Raw genomic sequence first — 14,596 nt, forward strand, 5'->3', positions numbered from 1 at the left:
GTGATGTTTTACAAAACAAGACTTTGCCACAGCACTGATGGGAAAGAAGAAATGTTTTGGCAGTCATTCGGTGGTGCAGACCCAGTTCCCAATGTTTACTCAATCCCTCTCTGGAAGATCCAATTGCGTCTGCTCCCATTTCGGGCAACACATTCCCGATCACAACACATTCGGTAAATAAACCATTCTCATTTCCCTACACCCCACCCCACCCCCCCACCCCCATCCCATTCCTTTGCAAATTCCCTTTGATATGTCCCTTTCTGGTTGAGATACAGCTCAATCACCACCTAGCCTCCTGGTCAAACAAGCTCAATAGTTTGCATTGATATAGCATCTTTGTTGTACAAAAAGTCTCAAGTCCCTGTCAGACAACATTTCAGAGTAAGGCTCATCGGGAGATCGCAGGAGAATGTTATGGAAACTTACCAATTAGTTCAGTTTTAAGGAGCACCTTGACAGAGGGAGAGAGAGAAGTGAAGATGTCTGGGGGGGGGAGGTTCCAGAGTTTAGGATCCAGGTAACTGAAGGAATGGCTTCCAATGGTGGTACAACAAAAAATGAGGGCTATGCAAGAGGCTAGCAGTGAAGGGGCAAGTGCCTGAATGGCCTCCACCCGTTCCTACATTACAAATCTCCAGTCCAACTCCAGGAGATTCACTGGAATACCAGAAAATAGCGGAATCAACCAAACCATTGATTATGGAACGGCCACTTGTGCAGGTTACAGCCCCTGGGGGTGGGGGTTACAGCCCCTGGGGTGGGGGTTACTGTCCTTGGGGTGGGGGGTTACAGTCCCTGGGGTGGGGGGTTACAATCCCTGGGGTGGGGGGTTACTGTCCCTGGGGTGGGGGTTACAGCCCCTGGAGTGGGTGTTACTGTCCTTAGGGTGGGGCTTACTGCCCCGGGGTGGGGGGGCTACAGTCCCTGGGGTCGGGGTACAGACCCTGGGGTGGGTTACAGTTCCTGGGCAGAAATAATGTGGGTATACAAATCTACCAACAACCTCTTTAAACTGGTTGCTAGTGTAATGGTTTGGTAAAACATGAACTATCCTTTTTTACCATCTGAGTTTAATACCTGAAACTTCCATGGACTGATGCTTTTTTTTGAAAGGGAGAAACATAGACCCAGAATGTCTACACTGACCATTTGGCCACAGATTGAGGCAAGTTCAGGAAACCAAACTAGAATAAACAAAACCTTCTGAGCTGAACTTCCTGTTTACTGTAAAGCTTTGATACCAACCAGCTGTGTCAGGCATTAAGAAATTCACACTGACGATTTTAACTTACACTTGTGTGACATTGGGCATACTGGACAACTACCCAAGTTGGACAGACAATAGAGCCAAACTTGGGAGCACAGGAATGTACTATATTTCATCAGCTGTTGGGCAGACTAACAGACAGGGAATGAGAAAATGAGTCAGTAACAGCAAGCACTGGAAGATTCACTCTCTCCCTGTTCCCTTTTCAACAACACACACCCCAGATATCAACCCCCAGTGTTCAAACAAATCAGGGAAACATCCATTTATAGAGAATTCAAGGATTTGACAGATTTCACTACTGTTAAAGATACAAGATGTTATATAATCACCTGTGATCTCAGGCTCAATTATAACAATAACTTAGCACTTTTTAAACTGCATATTCTTTATTTTCATATTGGACTAGACCCTCTCCCCTTATTAAACATTCTGCGTGTGTATGTGCCTATGTGCATGTGTGTGTTTGAGTGCATGATATGTGTGTTTGCATGTATGTATGTGTGTGTTTGCATGTATATGTATGTGTGTGTTTGCATGTATGTATGTGTGTGTTTGCATGTATGTATGTGTGTGTTTGCATGTATATGTATGTGCACATGTTCATATTGTGTGTTCATTTCAATTGCATTTTGTTTTTTATTCTTGGGGTTAGTAAATAATAAAACTTGCTTTTGCTAAGTTAATTTTGTGATGGGCTCCTTGCTTTTGTCTGGTATTGTGGTTTGACTGAAGAAAAATATCCCCCTCCCCAAAAACCTGCTCTTCTGGAGTACTGGGTGCAGTTTTGGTCACCCTGACAGAGGAAGGATATTATTAAGTTGGAGAGAGATCAGAAAAGATTGACCAGGACGTTGCTGGGACTGGAGGGTTTCAGTTATAAAGAGAGGATGGATAAGCCGGGGTGTTTTTCACTGGAGTGTAGGAGGCTGAGGGATGACCTTATAGAGATTTATAAGGTCACAAGGTGCACAGATAAGGTAAATACCCAAAGGTCTTTTCCCTTGGATGGGGGGGGGGGGGGGGGGTTCAAAACCAGGGGGCATATTTTTAAGGTGAGATGAAAAAGTTTTAAAAAGAACATGAGGATCAACTTTTTTACACAGAGTGTAGTTTGTGTGGAATGAATTGCCAGTGGAAGTGGTGGATGCAGGTAGAGTTACAACATTTAAACGATATTTGGATAAGTTCCTGAACAGAAATGGTTTGGAGGGATATGGACCAAGAGCAGGAAGGTGGGACTGGTTTAATTTGGGAAGTTGGCATGGACTCGTTGCACCAAAGGGTCTGTTTTTGTGCTATATGTCTGTGACACTAAACACAACAAATATCAACTCAATCTCTCACTTCAGAGTGTTGTGTACAAGAGTATGATAAGTGGGCAGATCAAATGCAGTTAGAGCAGCTCTGAGTGTCTCACTGAATGGTAGCATTAGCTCAAGGAGCTGAAAAGTCTCCTCCTGATGCTATGCCCTCCAAGGCTGGCTGTCTTATTGCAATGGTGTCCAACCACATCATCATTGAGTCACACGAGTGACTGTGAGAGGCACCTCATTTCCATCCATTTTCAGGGCCCATTGTCGCCTTAATGATGGAGTGTTTGAAACAAAACCAGAAAGAGCAAGCGAAGCAGACGGAGGCACTGCGGCAAACTAATCTGTCACAGAATGCCGATGATTATCCTTTCCTTAAGATCGAAGTCTGAGATATACATGCGCCCTGGACACCCCCCAATGCCCACCCTCCCCTCCTGGGCTACAGGAAGATGGCAATGAACATGCCAATGAAGGCTGAGCAGAGGTCCCACTCGAGACCGTCAGGGACGGGGCAGTGAATGACTCGACAGGGTGAGTGTAATCTTTTGCACTCCTGATTGCTCGTCACTGACAGCTACCTTTCTGACTGGACACCACAGAATCACCAAACTATCACAGTGCAGGAAGCTATTCAGCCCATCGTATCTGTGTGGTTCTATCCTCTATATTAATCTCCTGCCCTTTCCCCATATCCCTGGTGCACTATTTCCATCCTAATAACCATCCAATACCCTCTTGAATGTCTCAATTGAAATTTCTCCACCATATTTCCAGGCAGTGCATTCTAGACCCCCACTAATCGTTGTGTGAAAAGTTTTTCCCATATCACCCTTGTTTCTTGCACATCAATAACTCTATGCCACCTCATTTTTCTTCCTTTTATGAGAGGGACAGCTTCACCCTCTCTACTCTGTCCAACCCACTCATGGTTTTGGAAACCTCTATCGACTCTCCAAGGAGAACATTCCCAAATTCTTCAATCTATCCTCATCCCATTTCTCATTCCTGGAATCATTTTTTTATACATCACATTTTCACTCTCTCCAAAGCATTGACATCTTTCCTACACTGTGGGCTCTTTACTGTGGAGCCCTATACTGTGGGGTCCTTTACTGTGGGGGCCTATACTGTGGAGGGCTATACTGTGGGGTCCTTTACTGTGGGGGGCCTATACTATGGGGCCCTTTACTGTGGGGCCCTTTACTGTGGGGCCCGATACTGTGGAGCCCTATACTGTGGGGGCCTATACTGTGGGACCCTTTACTGTGGGCCCTATACTGTGGGGGCCTATACTGTGGAGCCCTATACTGTGGGGCTATTTCCTGTGGGGCTGTATACAGTGGGGGCCTATACTGTGGGACCCTTTACTGTGGGGCCCTTTACTGTGGGGCCCTATACTGTGGGGCCCTATAATGTGGGGCCCTATAATGTGGGGCCCTATACTGTGCGGCCCTATAATGTGGGGCCCTATACTGTGGGGCCCTATAATGTGGGGCCCTTTACTGTGGGGCCCTATAATGTGGGACCCTATACTGTGCGGCCCTATAATGTGGGGCCCTTTACTGTGGGGCCCTATAATGTGGGACCCTATACTGTGGGGCCCTTTACTGTGGGGCCCTATACTGTGGGGCCCTATAATGTGGGGCCCTATAATGTGGGGCCCTATACTGTGGGGCCCTATAATGTGGGGCCCTATACTGTGGGGCCCTATTATGTCTACAATCCTCCAGCTGGGGTCTTGTACAAGTTTGACATCACATCCGTGCTCTCGATGTGGTATAGCCCTGTACAGGACGCTGGGGGAAAGGGCTCAAGAAGAGCTTTGGCTGACGGCCTTACTGGGAGCAACGCTCTCAGCTCAGGGTCAGGACGTCCTGGCTCCAGCTTCCACTTCACAAACATGAAGCTGAGACTCCATCTGCACTGTCAGCCGATCCAGCATACTGCCAGGAAGTGAAACTAAGGCACTGAGTGCCAGTCCAGAGGAGTCTGACAGATCCCAGCATCACCAACTGGGAAACGCCACCCCAATGACTGGGCCGATAGCTGCCCTACGCTGCAGATCAATTCAGTTGGTTGCTACAAGGCTGCTGTTAGTGGGAGCAACTTACTGCAGATGCTGGAATCTGTCCTGAAAACAGCAAATGCTGGAGATCACAGCGGGTCAGACATCATCCGCGGAGAGAGAGCAAGCGAGGGTTTTTCGGTCTGTTGTTTTCAGTGCTGTTTTAGGGAACCATGTCTCACATTAAAATGGTGACTTCTCTTTAATACTTATCCCACTGGCTGTATGATGCTCTGTTTCACCCAGAGGTAGGTGACAGGTGAAGGTACTGCTGCAGTCTGCCATCCCTCACCACAAAACCATACTTGAAGGATGGCACAGAAACTGGCGAACTGCAGGTATGCCCTTGATCGACCAGATGCCTGGTTGGTAGGCAGCGTTCTGGAGACTGTCAGAAGTTACAGACACAATGAGTACAAATTCTCCACAAACAGATGTGCATAGCACATGAGAGTTAATGAACTGCCTGTTTGGCAATACAGTACTGAGTATTACTGTCTGGCATGATGTCATAGAGTCATAGAGACGTACAGCATGGAAACAGACCCTTCGGTCCAACCCGTCCATGCTGACCAGATATCCCAACCCAATCTAGTCCCACCTGCCAGTACCCGGCCCATATCCCTCCAAATGCTGCCTATTCATATACCCATCCAAATGCCTTTTAAATGTTGTAATTGTACCAGCCTCCACCACATCCTCTGGCAGCTCATTCCGTACACGTACCACCCTCTGTGTAAAAAGGTTGCCCCTTAGGTCTCTTTTATATCTTTCCCCTCTCACCCTAAACCTATGCCCTCTAGTTCTGGACTCTCCCACCCCAGGGAAAAGACTTTGTCTATTTATCCTATCCATGCCCCTCATAATTTTGTAAACCTCTACAAGGTCACCCCTCAGCAACATGACCTCCCAACTCCTGTACTCAATACTCTGACCAATAAAGGAAAGCATACTAAACGCCTTCTTCACTATCCTATCTACCTGCGACTCCACTTTCAAGGAGCTATGAACTTGCACTCCAAGGTCTCTTTGTTCAGCAACACTCCCTCGGACCTTACCATTAAGTGTATAAGTCCTGCTAAGATTTGCTTTCCCAAAATGCAGCACCTCGCATTTATCTGAATGATGTGTTCCTGTTCGAGGTAGTACTGTACAACACGTTACTGACGAGTGTGTTACTGTTCGGGGTATTACTGTACAATATGTTACTATACAATGTGTCACTGTCCAGGGTATTACTGTACAATATGTTACTGGACGGTGTGTTACTGCTCGAGGTATTACTGTATAATATGTTACTGCACAGTGTGTTACTGTTCAGGGTATTACTGTACAATATGTTACTGTACAGTGTGTTACTGTTCGGGGTATTACTGTATTATATGTTACTGTACAGTGTGTTACTGTTCAGGGTATTACTGTACAATATGTTACTGTACAGTGAGTCACTGTTTGGGGTATTACTGTACAATATGTTACTGTACAGTATGTTATTGTTCAGGGTATTACTGTACAATATGTTACTGTACAGCGTGTCACTGTTCGGGGTATTACTGTATATTATGTTACTGTACAGTGTGTCACTGTTCAGGGTATTACTGTACAATATGTTACTGTACAGTGTGTCATTGTTTGGGGTATTACTGTACAATATGTTACTGTACGGTGTGTTACTGTTCGGGGTATTACTGTACAATATATTACTGCACAGTGTGTCACTGTTCAGGGTATTACTGTACAATATGTTACTGTATGGTGTGTCACTGTTCGGTGTATTACTGTGTAATATGTTACTGTACAGTGTGTCACTGTTTGGGGTATTACTGTGTAATATGTTACTGTACAGTGTGTCACTGTATGGTGTATTACTGTACAATATGTTACTGTACAGTGTGTTACTGTTCAAGGTATTACTGTACAATATGTTACTGTACAGTGTGTTACTGTTCAGGCTATTACTGTACAATATGTCACTGTACAGTGTGTTACTGCTGGAGTATTACTGTACAATATGTTACTGTATGGTGTGTTACTGTTCAGGGTTTTACTGTACAATATGTTACTGTACAGTGTGTTATTGTTTGGTATATTACTGTACAATATGTTACTGTACAGTATGAATTTGTACTTTCATCTCTCAAGGCAGGTAGTGTATATATTCACAGTTTCGTTTGTGTGTTCAAGTGGTTATGTTAAAATGAAATCCTTGAAGGTTTGGATGGTGGAGTGAGTGAAACAACTGTGAAATCTGTCCACACACTGTGATCCATTACAGCCTGGAACAACACAACACAGGCTCAACAACTTAACACACAGTGTGAGCTCTTTATCACCTGCAGCATGCCCTAACAGTGGACTGGCAGCCCCCTCTGCAATACAGATGCCGGGAGGATGGTGGGCATTCCAGACAGCTTTCTGTAATATAATCCAGATGATGGCCCAGTGATATTACCACTGCACTGCTAATCCAGTGACCCAGATAACGTTCTGGGGACCTGGGTTCGCATCCTGGCACAGCAGATGGTGGAATTTGAATTCAATAAACATTTGGAATTCAGAATATCAAAATGACCACTGCCAATCGCCAGAAAACCTCACCTGGTTCACTAACGTCCTTTCGGGAAGGAGACTGCCATCCTTACCCTGGTCTAGCCTACATGTGACTCCAGACTCACAACAATGGGATGGGCAATAATGGGATGGCCCGGCCAGTGACACCCTCATCCCATGAACGAATAAAGAAAATCAGAATGTTGCAAAAAAAAATCATGAACTTTAAACATTTGCATGATCACATCTCAAGTGGGAAACATTTGAGAATCTGGTACGTTCATGGAGGAGGGTGAAGCAGTGGCCAGTGTCTATAACCGCACACAAATAGATGTTACTGCAAAGTTACACACTCAAGACACAGTCCCCACAGCCAACACTGCCAACTGGACATTCACTACCATGTTACAGATAGTGCTGAATATAAAGATTAAATTCAGAATCTTTCCAACTGTCTGTCCCACAACCAGATGTTGTTTAAAAATTAACTCTTGGGATGTGGGTGTCTTTGGCAGGGCCTAGCATTTATTGCCCGTCCCTAGTTGCCCCTTGAGAAGGTGGGGGTGAGCTGCCTTCTTGGAACCACTGCAGTCCATGAGCTGTGGGTAGACCCACAATGCCCTGAGGGAGGGAATTCCAGGATAGTGAGCCAGCAACAGTGAAGGAAGATGAGATTTTTCCAAGTCAGGATGGGGAATGGCTCAGAGCAGAACTTGTAGATGTGAGAAGTAAAAGGGTGGACTGGGATAAAGCCAACTCCTTGCTGCTGTTTCTGCTGACCTTGCTTGGGTCAGGGTGAGGAATTGAGAACCTGCAACTAACCAATCAGAAATGATCACTGGCCTTGGGAAGACAAGCATGACCTACTCTGCTCCCTGTGAGAAATTCCTGCAGGGATGATCATAAATGCTGCATTTGCCAGCAATGGAACTGTAAGGATACATTCAGCACACACACTGTCACAGAACTGTCCCCAACAGTGATGCTGCATGGAGCTCTGTGCAAACACCGTCTCGGTCAGCGGACCATCTGCCCCAAGTTTGAGAGGGAACCTCCTCTCCCAGGTCATACCCCACTGCGGCAGAACTTCCAAAGATTCTTCTCCGTAATTTCATCATTAAATCTCCCAGATGTTTCACCGGTGAAAATCTTTTGAGACACTGGAGTTGATCCCACAAGGAGCACTCTCTGCCTCACCCACACCTCACTTGTGACCCACTCTCCAAGTCAAACAGCGACTGGGGCAGGAAGGTGAGGAAGGAAGGAGGAAGGAGAGGCAAGAGGGTGTGGGAGTGCTGAGGGGCAAGAGGAATGAGGAGCAGGAGGGTGGGGAAGTGGGACAGTGAGGGGGAGTGAGCAGGAAGGGGCACATATGAATGATATCAGCAACACGAACCTCCTGCCCAGTGAGGGGGTGGGAGATGCTATGTATTAAAAAGGCAATATTTGTATTTGCTGTTCAGCAATTAAATTCTGTCACTTTGACCATTTGTTTGTTGAAAACTACTTTAATGAATTCGAGAGGGAAATGGGAAATGATTTATCTTCTGACCAGTCAAAGGTGAACTTTGACAAGATGGCAGTAACTTCAGAAACTCAGTCTGTGGAACCATCTCCTGGCCAGAGATTGCAACTACACCATGACATTTGTGAGCCAAAACTGACCAGGAAATGTGGACATGGTAAATTATAATATTGGTGCGTGAATGGAATGTGCTGTCAGAGGATGTGATGGAGGCTGGTACAATTACAACATTTAAAAGGCACCTGGATGGGGATATGAATAGGAAGGATTCAGTGGGATATGAGCCAAATGCTGTCAAATGGGACTAATTTAGGATATCTGGTCAGCATGGTTGAGTTGGACTGAAGGATATGACAATGACTCTAATAGTGAATGTTGTGACGATGCTATGGCTGTAAGAAGTGCATTTTGTCCTGGTCTCTTTTAAGAGAAAGACTGAACAAGAGATACCCAAGCTGTGTGTGGTAATGTGGCTTTGGGATTGTTTTTAAAAGTTGGAACAATTGAAGCAGCTTGGCTGGGTGTAGCCAGCTCTCACAGACCAGGAGTTCTCGTTGACCCACAATGTCCCTTAAGTAGGGAATTCCAAGATTTTGACCCAGTGACAGGGAAGGAACAGCGATATATTTCCAAGTTGGGATGGTGAGGGGCTCAGAGGGGAACTTGCAGGGGGTGGTGTTCCCATCTATCTGCTGCCCTTGTCCTTCTAGATGGAAGTGGTTGTGGGTTTGAAAGGTGTTGTCTGAGGATCTTTGGTGAGTTTCTGCAACGCATGAGTATCAGGAGTGGAGGACACACTAATCCTCATATTTGTAACATCAAAAAAACGCTTACATTACTATAACTATTCGGAGTTTCGAAATTGTTTCACCGTAAATGAAATATTTTTTGAGGATAGTTAGCTTTGCAATTTGGAAACTATAGTAGCCAATCCGTACACAGCCAGCTCCCACAAATACAATGTGATAAATGAGCAGACAATCTGCTTCAGCAATGCTGGTTGGAGTCTTGGTATTGCCCCCAGACCGGGGAATGCCCCCATTCCCACCCCCACCCCTTCCCCCACCCTGTGATTCTCCCAGTGCAGTATTATCAGACACCTACTCTCCACTCACAGCCTATAGATGTTCAGCCAAGTCTGCAACTTCAGGCGGATGTAACAGATCTCCCTGTCACTGGGTCCAAGTTCTCCACAGTGCACCGGGACTAATATTTATCCTTCCATCAGCATTAGCAAAACAGCTCTAAATAAACTGGATGCTGGAAATCAGAAACAAAGACAGCAATTGCTGGAGAAACTCAGCAGGTCTGTCAGCATCTGTGGAGAGAAATCAGAGTTAATGTTTTGGGTCAAGTGACCCTTCCTCAGAATGGACAGTAGCTAGGTGGTCTTTCTGCTGATAGCAGGGGGTGGAGGATGTGATGGGGGACAGAGTGAGAGGATAGGCAGAGATAGAGCCCTGAAAGACAGAAGGAAAGTTAGGCAGACAATGGGATGGTTTGATAGTGAGCCACAGAGAAAGAGAAGCTGTTGATGGGGACCACGAGGAGGGGAGGATGGGTTGGCTGTGCTGAAAGCAGACCGTGTGATGACAGGGCCTGGCATGTGGGGGTGGGTAACAGACATGGAAGGAGGTGATCAGGCCCTAAAATCATTGGACTTGGTATTGAGTTCAGAAGGTTGCAGGGTCCCCAAGCGAAAAATGAGGTGCTATTCTTCCAGCTTGTGTTGAGCTTCACTGGAACACTGCAGCAAGCCTGAGACAGAGGGGTTGGCTCTCTGCCTTTATTCCTGATGAAGGGCTTTTGCCCGAAACGTCGATTTTGCTGAAGCTCCTCGGATGCTGCCTGAACTGCTGTGCTCTTCCAGCACCACTGATCCAGAATCTGGTTTCCAGCATCTGCAGTCATTGTTTTTACCCAGGGAACAGGGTGGGCTGTTAAAATCACAGCATAAATATCTCCTTTTCCAAGCCATTATCAGTTCTGAAGAAGGGTTACTGGACCTGAAACTTTAACTCTGCTTTCTCTCCACAGATGCTGCCACACCTACTGAGTTTCTGCAGCAATTTCTGTTTTTATTTTAGAACACCAGCCTGCCTGGCCATTTATTCTTCTCCTAGCTGTGGGATCTTGCTGTGTGTAAACTAACTGCTGCTGCTAACTCCAAACTAATGGAGTCTACCATTCAACAGTAATGGGTGGGCTGTGACACACTTGGAACACCCTGAGGATGTGACAGGTGCTACAGAAACTCAAATTCTGCCATTTTCAGACATCTGAGCACGTGGTTGCACCTCATCTGTCAACTTGAACCACACATTCAAATGGATATTTAAACACTGTCAGCTTCATAAACTCCTGAAAATCACCTGACAACATCTTCCTACCTGTGTGCCACAAAGCAGAGACCGAGCACAGGGGAATCAATATTCCTGGGCTACAGTTTGCTTTGTTCTGAATCTCATCACTGCTTCTGTTAACAAGAAGATGTCTGAAAATTCATCAGAAACTCCAGATCGATATGTCTGAACACCACAGCTAATCTTTACTCTCTTTATTTTGCTTTGCATCAATTGCAGAAGTTGGTATTCACCCAACCAGTTCTTAAAACTTGTTTACTCTCTGATGTTCTCCTTCAACTGTCTGCTTTAATGCACAGAAGTCGGAAAATGAGTTAATGTGAGCTGGAAAGTACATAAAGAAAAGCCAAGTGCGAACTGCTGAATTAATTACAGGCTACTGTTTATATTACCTTACCACTGAAGAGATGAACTGGGACTAACAAAATACTGAAAGGACAAACAGGGCCGATGCAAGTCAGATGCTCCATCCCTGGTCGGGAAGTCTAGAACCACAAGGCACCGTTCAAAGTAAGAGGCGCAGCATTTAGGTCAGAGGTGAGGAGAATTTCTTTACTCAAATGATTGTGAACCTTCAGAATTCTCTCCCTCAGAGGGCTGTGGAAGCTTACTCAGTCTTTGATTCTGTTTAAGGTAGAAACTGATGCATTTCTGATTGCCAGTGACCATTCAGGATGATGGGGATGAGGTAGGGGGGGAAAGGCAGTGAAAGAGCTTAACCAGCTACTATCACATTCAACGGTGGAGCAGGCTCACTGGACTGAGTGGCCTCCTCTTATTCAGCAGAGCAGAACTCCATCCTCATGGACACTGACTGATCCCGAAACGACCTATAGCCATGGGTGTTTATATGGTGTGTCTTCAGTTTGTGGTGAATGGTAACTCCCAGGAAGTTAATAGTAGGGGGGATTCGGTGACGGTAACACCATTGAACATCAACACAATAACAGTTAGATTCTTTCTTGTTGGAGATGTACCTCCAGAGGTTGAAGGTGGGGGATTCAGTAAAATATTGAATGTTAAGGGCTGGCGGTTAGGTTGTGCCTCAGTGGAGATGGTCATTGGCTGGTAATTGTGTGGCACGAATGTTACTGGCCAATTGTCAGCCCAGGCCTGGATATTGTCCAGATCTTGTTGCATTTGAACATGGACTGCCTCAGTATCTCAGGAGTTGTAAATGGTGCTGAACATTGTGCAATCATCGGTGAACATCCCCATTTCTGACCTTCTGATGGAGGGAAGGTCATTGATGAAGCATTGATGAAGATGGTTGGGCCCAGGACACCCCCCTGAGGAACTCCTGCAGAGATGACCTGGAGCTGACCTCCAACAACCACAACCATCTTCCTATGTGCCAGGTATGACTCTAACCAGCGGAGAGTTTGTCCCCCGATACCCATTGATTCCAGTTTTGCTCGGGCTCCTTGATGCTACGCTTGGTCAAATGCAGCCTTGATGTTAAGGGCTGTCTCAATGAAATACTTTGTGTCTGTCTTCACAGAAGTTAAGGAGAGGGGATGTGAAAGTTTGCATGTGATAAACTCAGTGAAAGAGGGAATGTTAAGGGATTTGTAGCAATGAAAATTGCTGACTAGGCCTGGATGAGACATATCCAGATAAAGGAGGAAATGATGAGAAATGGTGGCCATCATTCTCTCCTCTGTCTACAAGGAACTGACAAATAAAGAAATATGGCAGCCTTCTTTCACAAGGTAGGGAGTGCCCACCTGAGTATTTACTGGGTGGTCAGCCTAACCTCCACGGTGGCCAGATCAATGGAAAAACTAATGAGGACCAGGACACGTCATAATTTTGATAATTCAGCACAGATTTGTTAAGGGAGTGCCTGGTCTGTGTGTTTTGAGGAAGTAGCTAGGTGGGTAACATGGTCAATGTGATTTTAAGAAAGTCTTCTGAAAAGACTAATACAGCAGATCCTGGGATTCACAAACTCAGGAAACCTTTATAGCTGGAAGTTTGTTTCTATTAGATATTTCCACATTCCACTTCAAACATCTTTCCCTCATGTGCTGTACGTTACAGAGCTACAGACTGACAGCTGCAGATCAGGTACAGACTGGATCTCCTGTCATAGCAATGATGGGCTGAATGACCTCATCCTGTGCCATAGATCTGCAGACTCTAAGGGAAGTCTTTCCAGCCAGTCTGGTACTTTCTACATCCTGGCCACTACTATAATGTGAGCATATATTTCCAGATACATGGGAACACCACCCCCTGCAAGTTCCCCTCTGAGCTACTCACTATATGATTTGGAAATATATCACTGTTCCTTCACTGTCACTGGGTCAAAATCCTGGAATTCCCTCCCTCAGGGCATTGTGTGTCTGCCTCCCGCCAGCGACACCCATGTCCTTTGGGTGAATAGGAAAATAAGGCCCATTCTCATGTCTCATGCTTCCCCACACAGGTTCCCTTCTCCATCCCTAACACACTCTATTGCTGCACTGCACTAAGAAAACAGCTTTGAGACTTCTTTCATTTCACTTGTCAATATTTTCGCATGCCCCTCTTCGATTTGCTCATTTTCTGCTTGATGGTGACCCTGCCCTCTCTTTTCCTCATGTCTTTGTGCAGTGTTAGGCTCTCAGCCCTGACATTGTTGGGAGGATAGCAGTACTCCTGATCATCGATGCAGCTCTCTGTTCAGGGAGACAGCTCAGTGAGCAAGGGGTCCTGGCAGAAGGCTGCAAAGTTGGCAGATCATGGAACCATTTGTATCATCAGTGTCCCACTGGGAAACAGCAGGAGGCCAATGCCAGGTCCCCACTAGACCAGTCTGGGTTGTAAGATGTGTTTACATCAATTTTATTTCCAGCAGAGACAGTGATAAACTTAAGACAGGTTTGCTTTAAATCATTTTCATGTAAAGCCTGTCATTTTTCCCTAGACAAGTAATAATATCAGGGAATGTTGAGTTTAATGTGTAGTGCTGTAAGGGCAGGTATGTATAAATATTGAACTTAAACAGTCATTAAAACTCTGATACATAAGCTTTTAAAACACATGCTTTTCATCAGAGCAGTGGGTGGTGTTAAAAGGAGGATGTGTCAATACAGGAAGATGCATTTTGCATAATGTGGAGGAGCCGGTGTTGGACTGGGGTGGACAAAGTTAAAAATCAGACAACACCAGGTTATAGTCCAACAGGTTTAATTGGAAGCACTAGCTTTTGGAGCACTGCTCCTTATCAGGTTATTGTAGAGAATAAAATTGTAAGATGCAAAATTTATAGCAAAGATTTACAGTGTGATGTAACTGAGTTTATATATTGAAAAAAGATCTGGATTGTTTGTTAAGTCTCTCATCTTTTAGAACAACCATGTTGGTTTTAGTTCTTTCATATGCAAATCACAAAACTTTTTTTAAAAAGTTCCTTTCTCAAGTGCACTTTAATAGTTGGTGTCATATTGGCCCAGATAATGTACTGAAGGTGTGAGCTGCTCTGTGTGAGGCTGTCTGTGCCACAATGATCAGACTGATTCT

General features: G+C 45.4%; 1 protein-coding gene across 2 annotated transcripts in view; it reads right to left on the reverse strand.

Moving 5' to 3' along the window:
- adgrd1 (adhesion G protein-coupled receptor D1) overlaps positions 1–14,596 on the reverse strand; it is a 243,831-nt gene that overhangs the window by 43,671 nt on the left and 185,564 nt on the right. The window contains exon 20 of one of the 2 annotated variants that reach the window (XM_043715336.1): positions 4,608–4,632. The exons of the other annotated variant lie outside the window; for it this stretch is intronic. Coding sequence (XP_043571271.1) covers positions 4,608–4,632 — 25 coding nt within the window. The remainder of the gene's footprint in view (positions 1–4,607; positions 4,633–14,596) is intronic. 2 annotated transcript variants of the gene reach the window in all.

Source organism: Chiloscyllium plagiosum, chromosome 25 (assembly GCF_004010195.1).
Source record: "Chiloscyllium plagiosum isolate BGI_BamShark_2017 chromosome 25, ASM401019v2, whole genome shotgun sequence".
Classification (NCBI taxonomy): Eukaryota; Metazoa; Chordata; class Chondrichthyes; order Orectolobiformes; family Hemiscylliidae; genus Chiloscyllium; species Chiloscyllium plagiosum.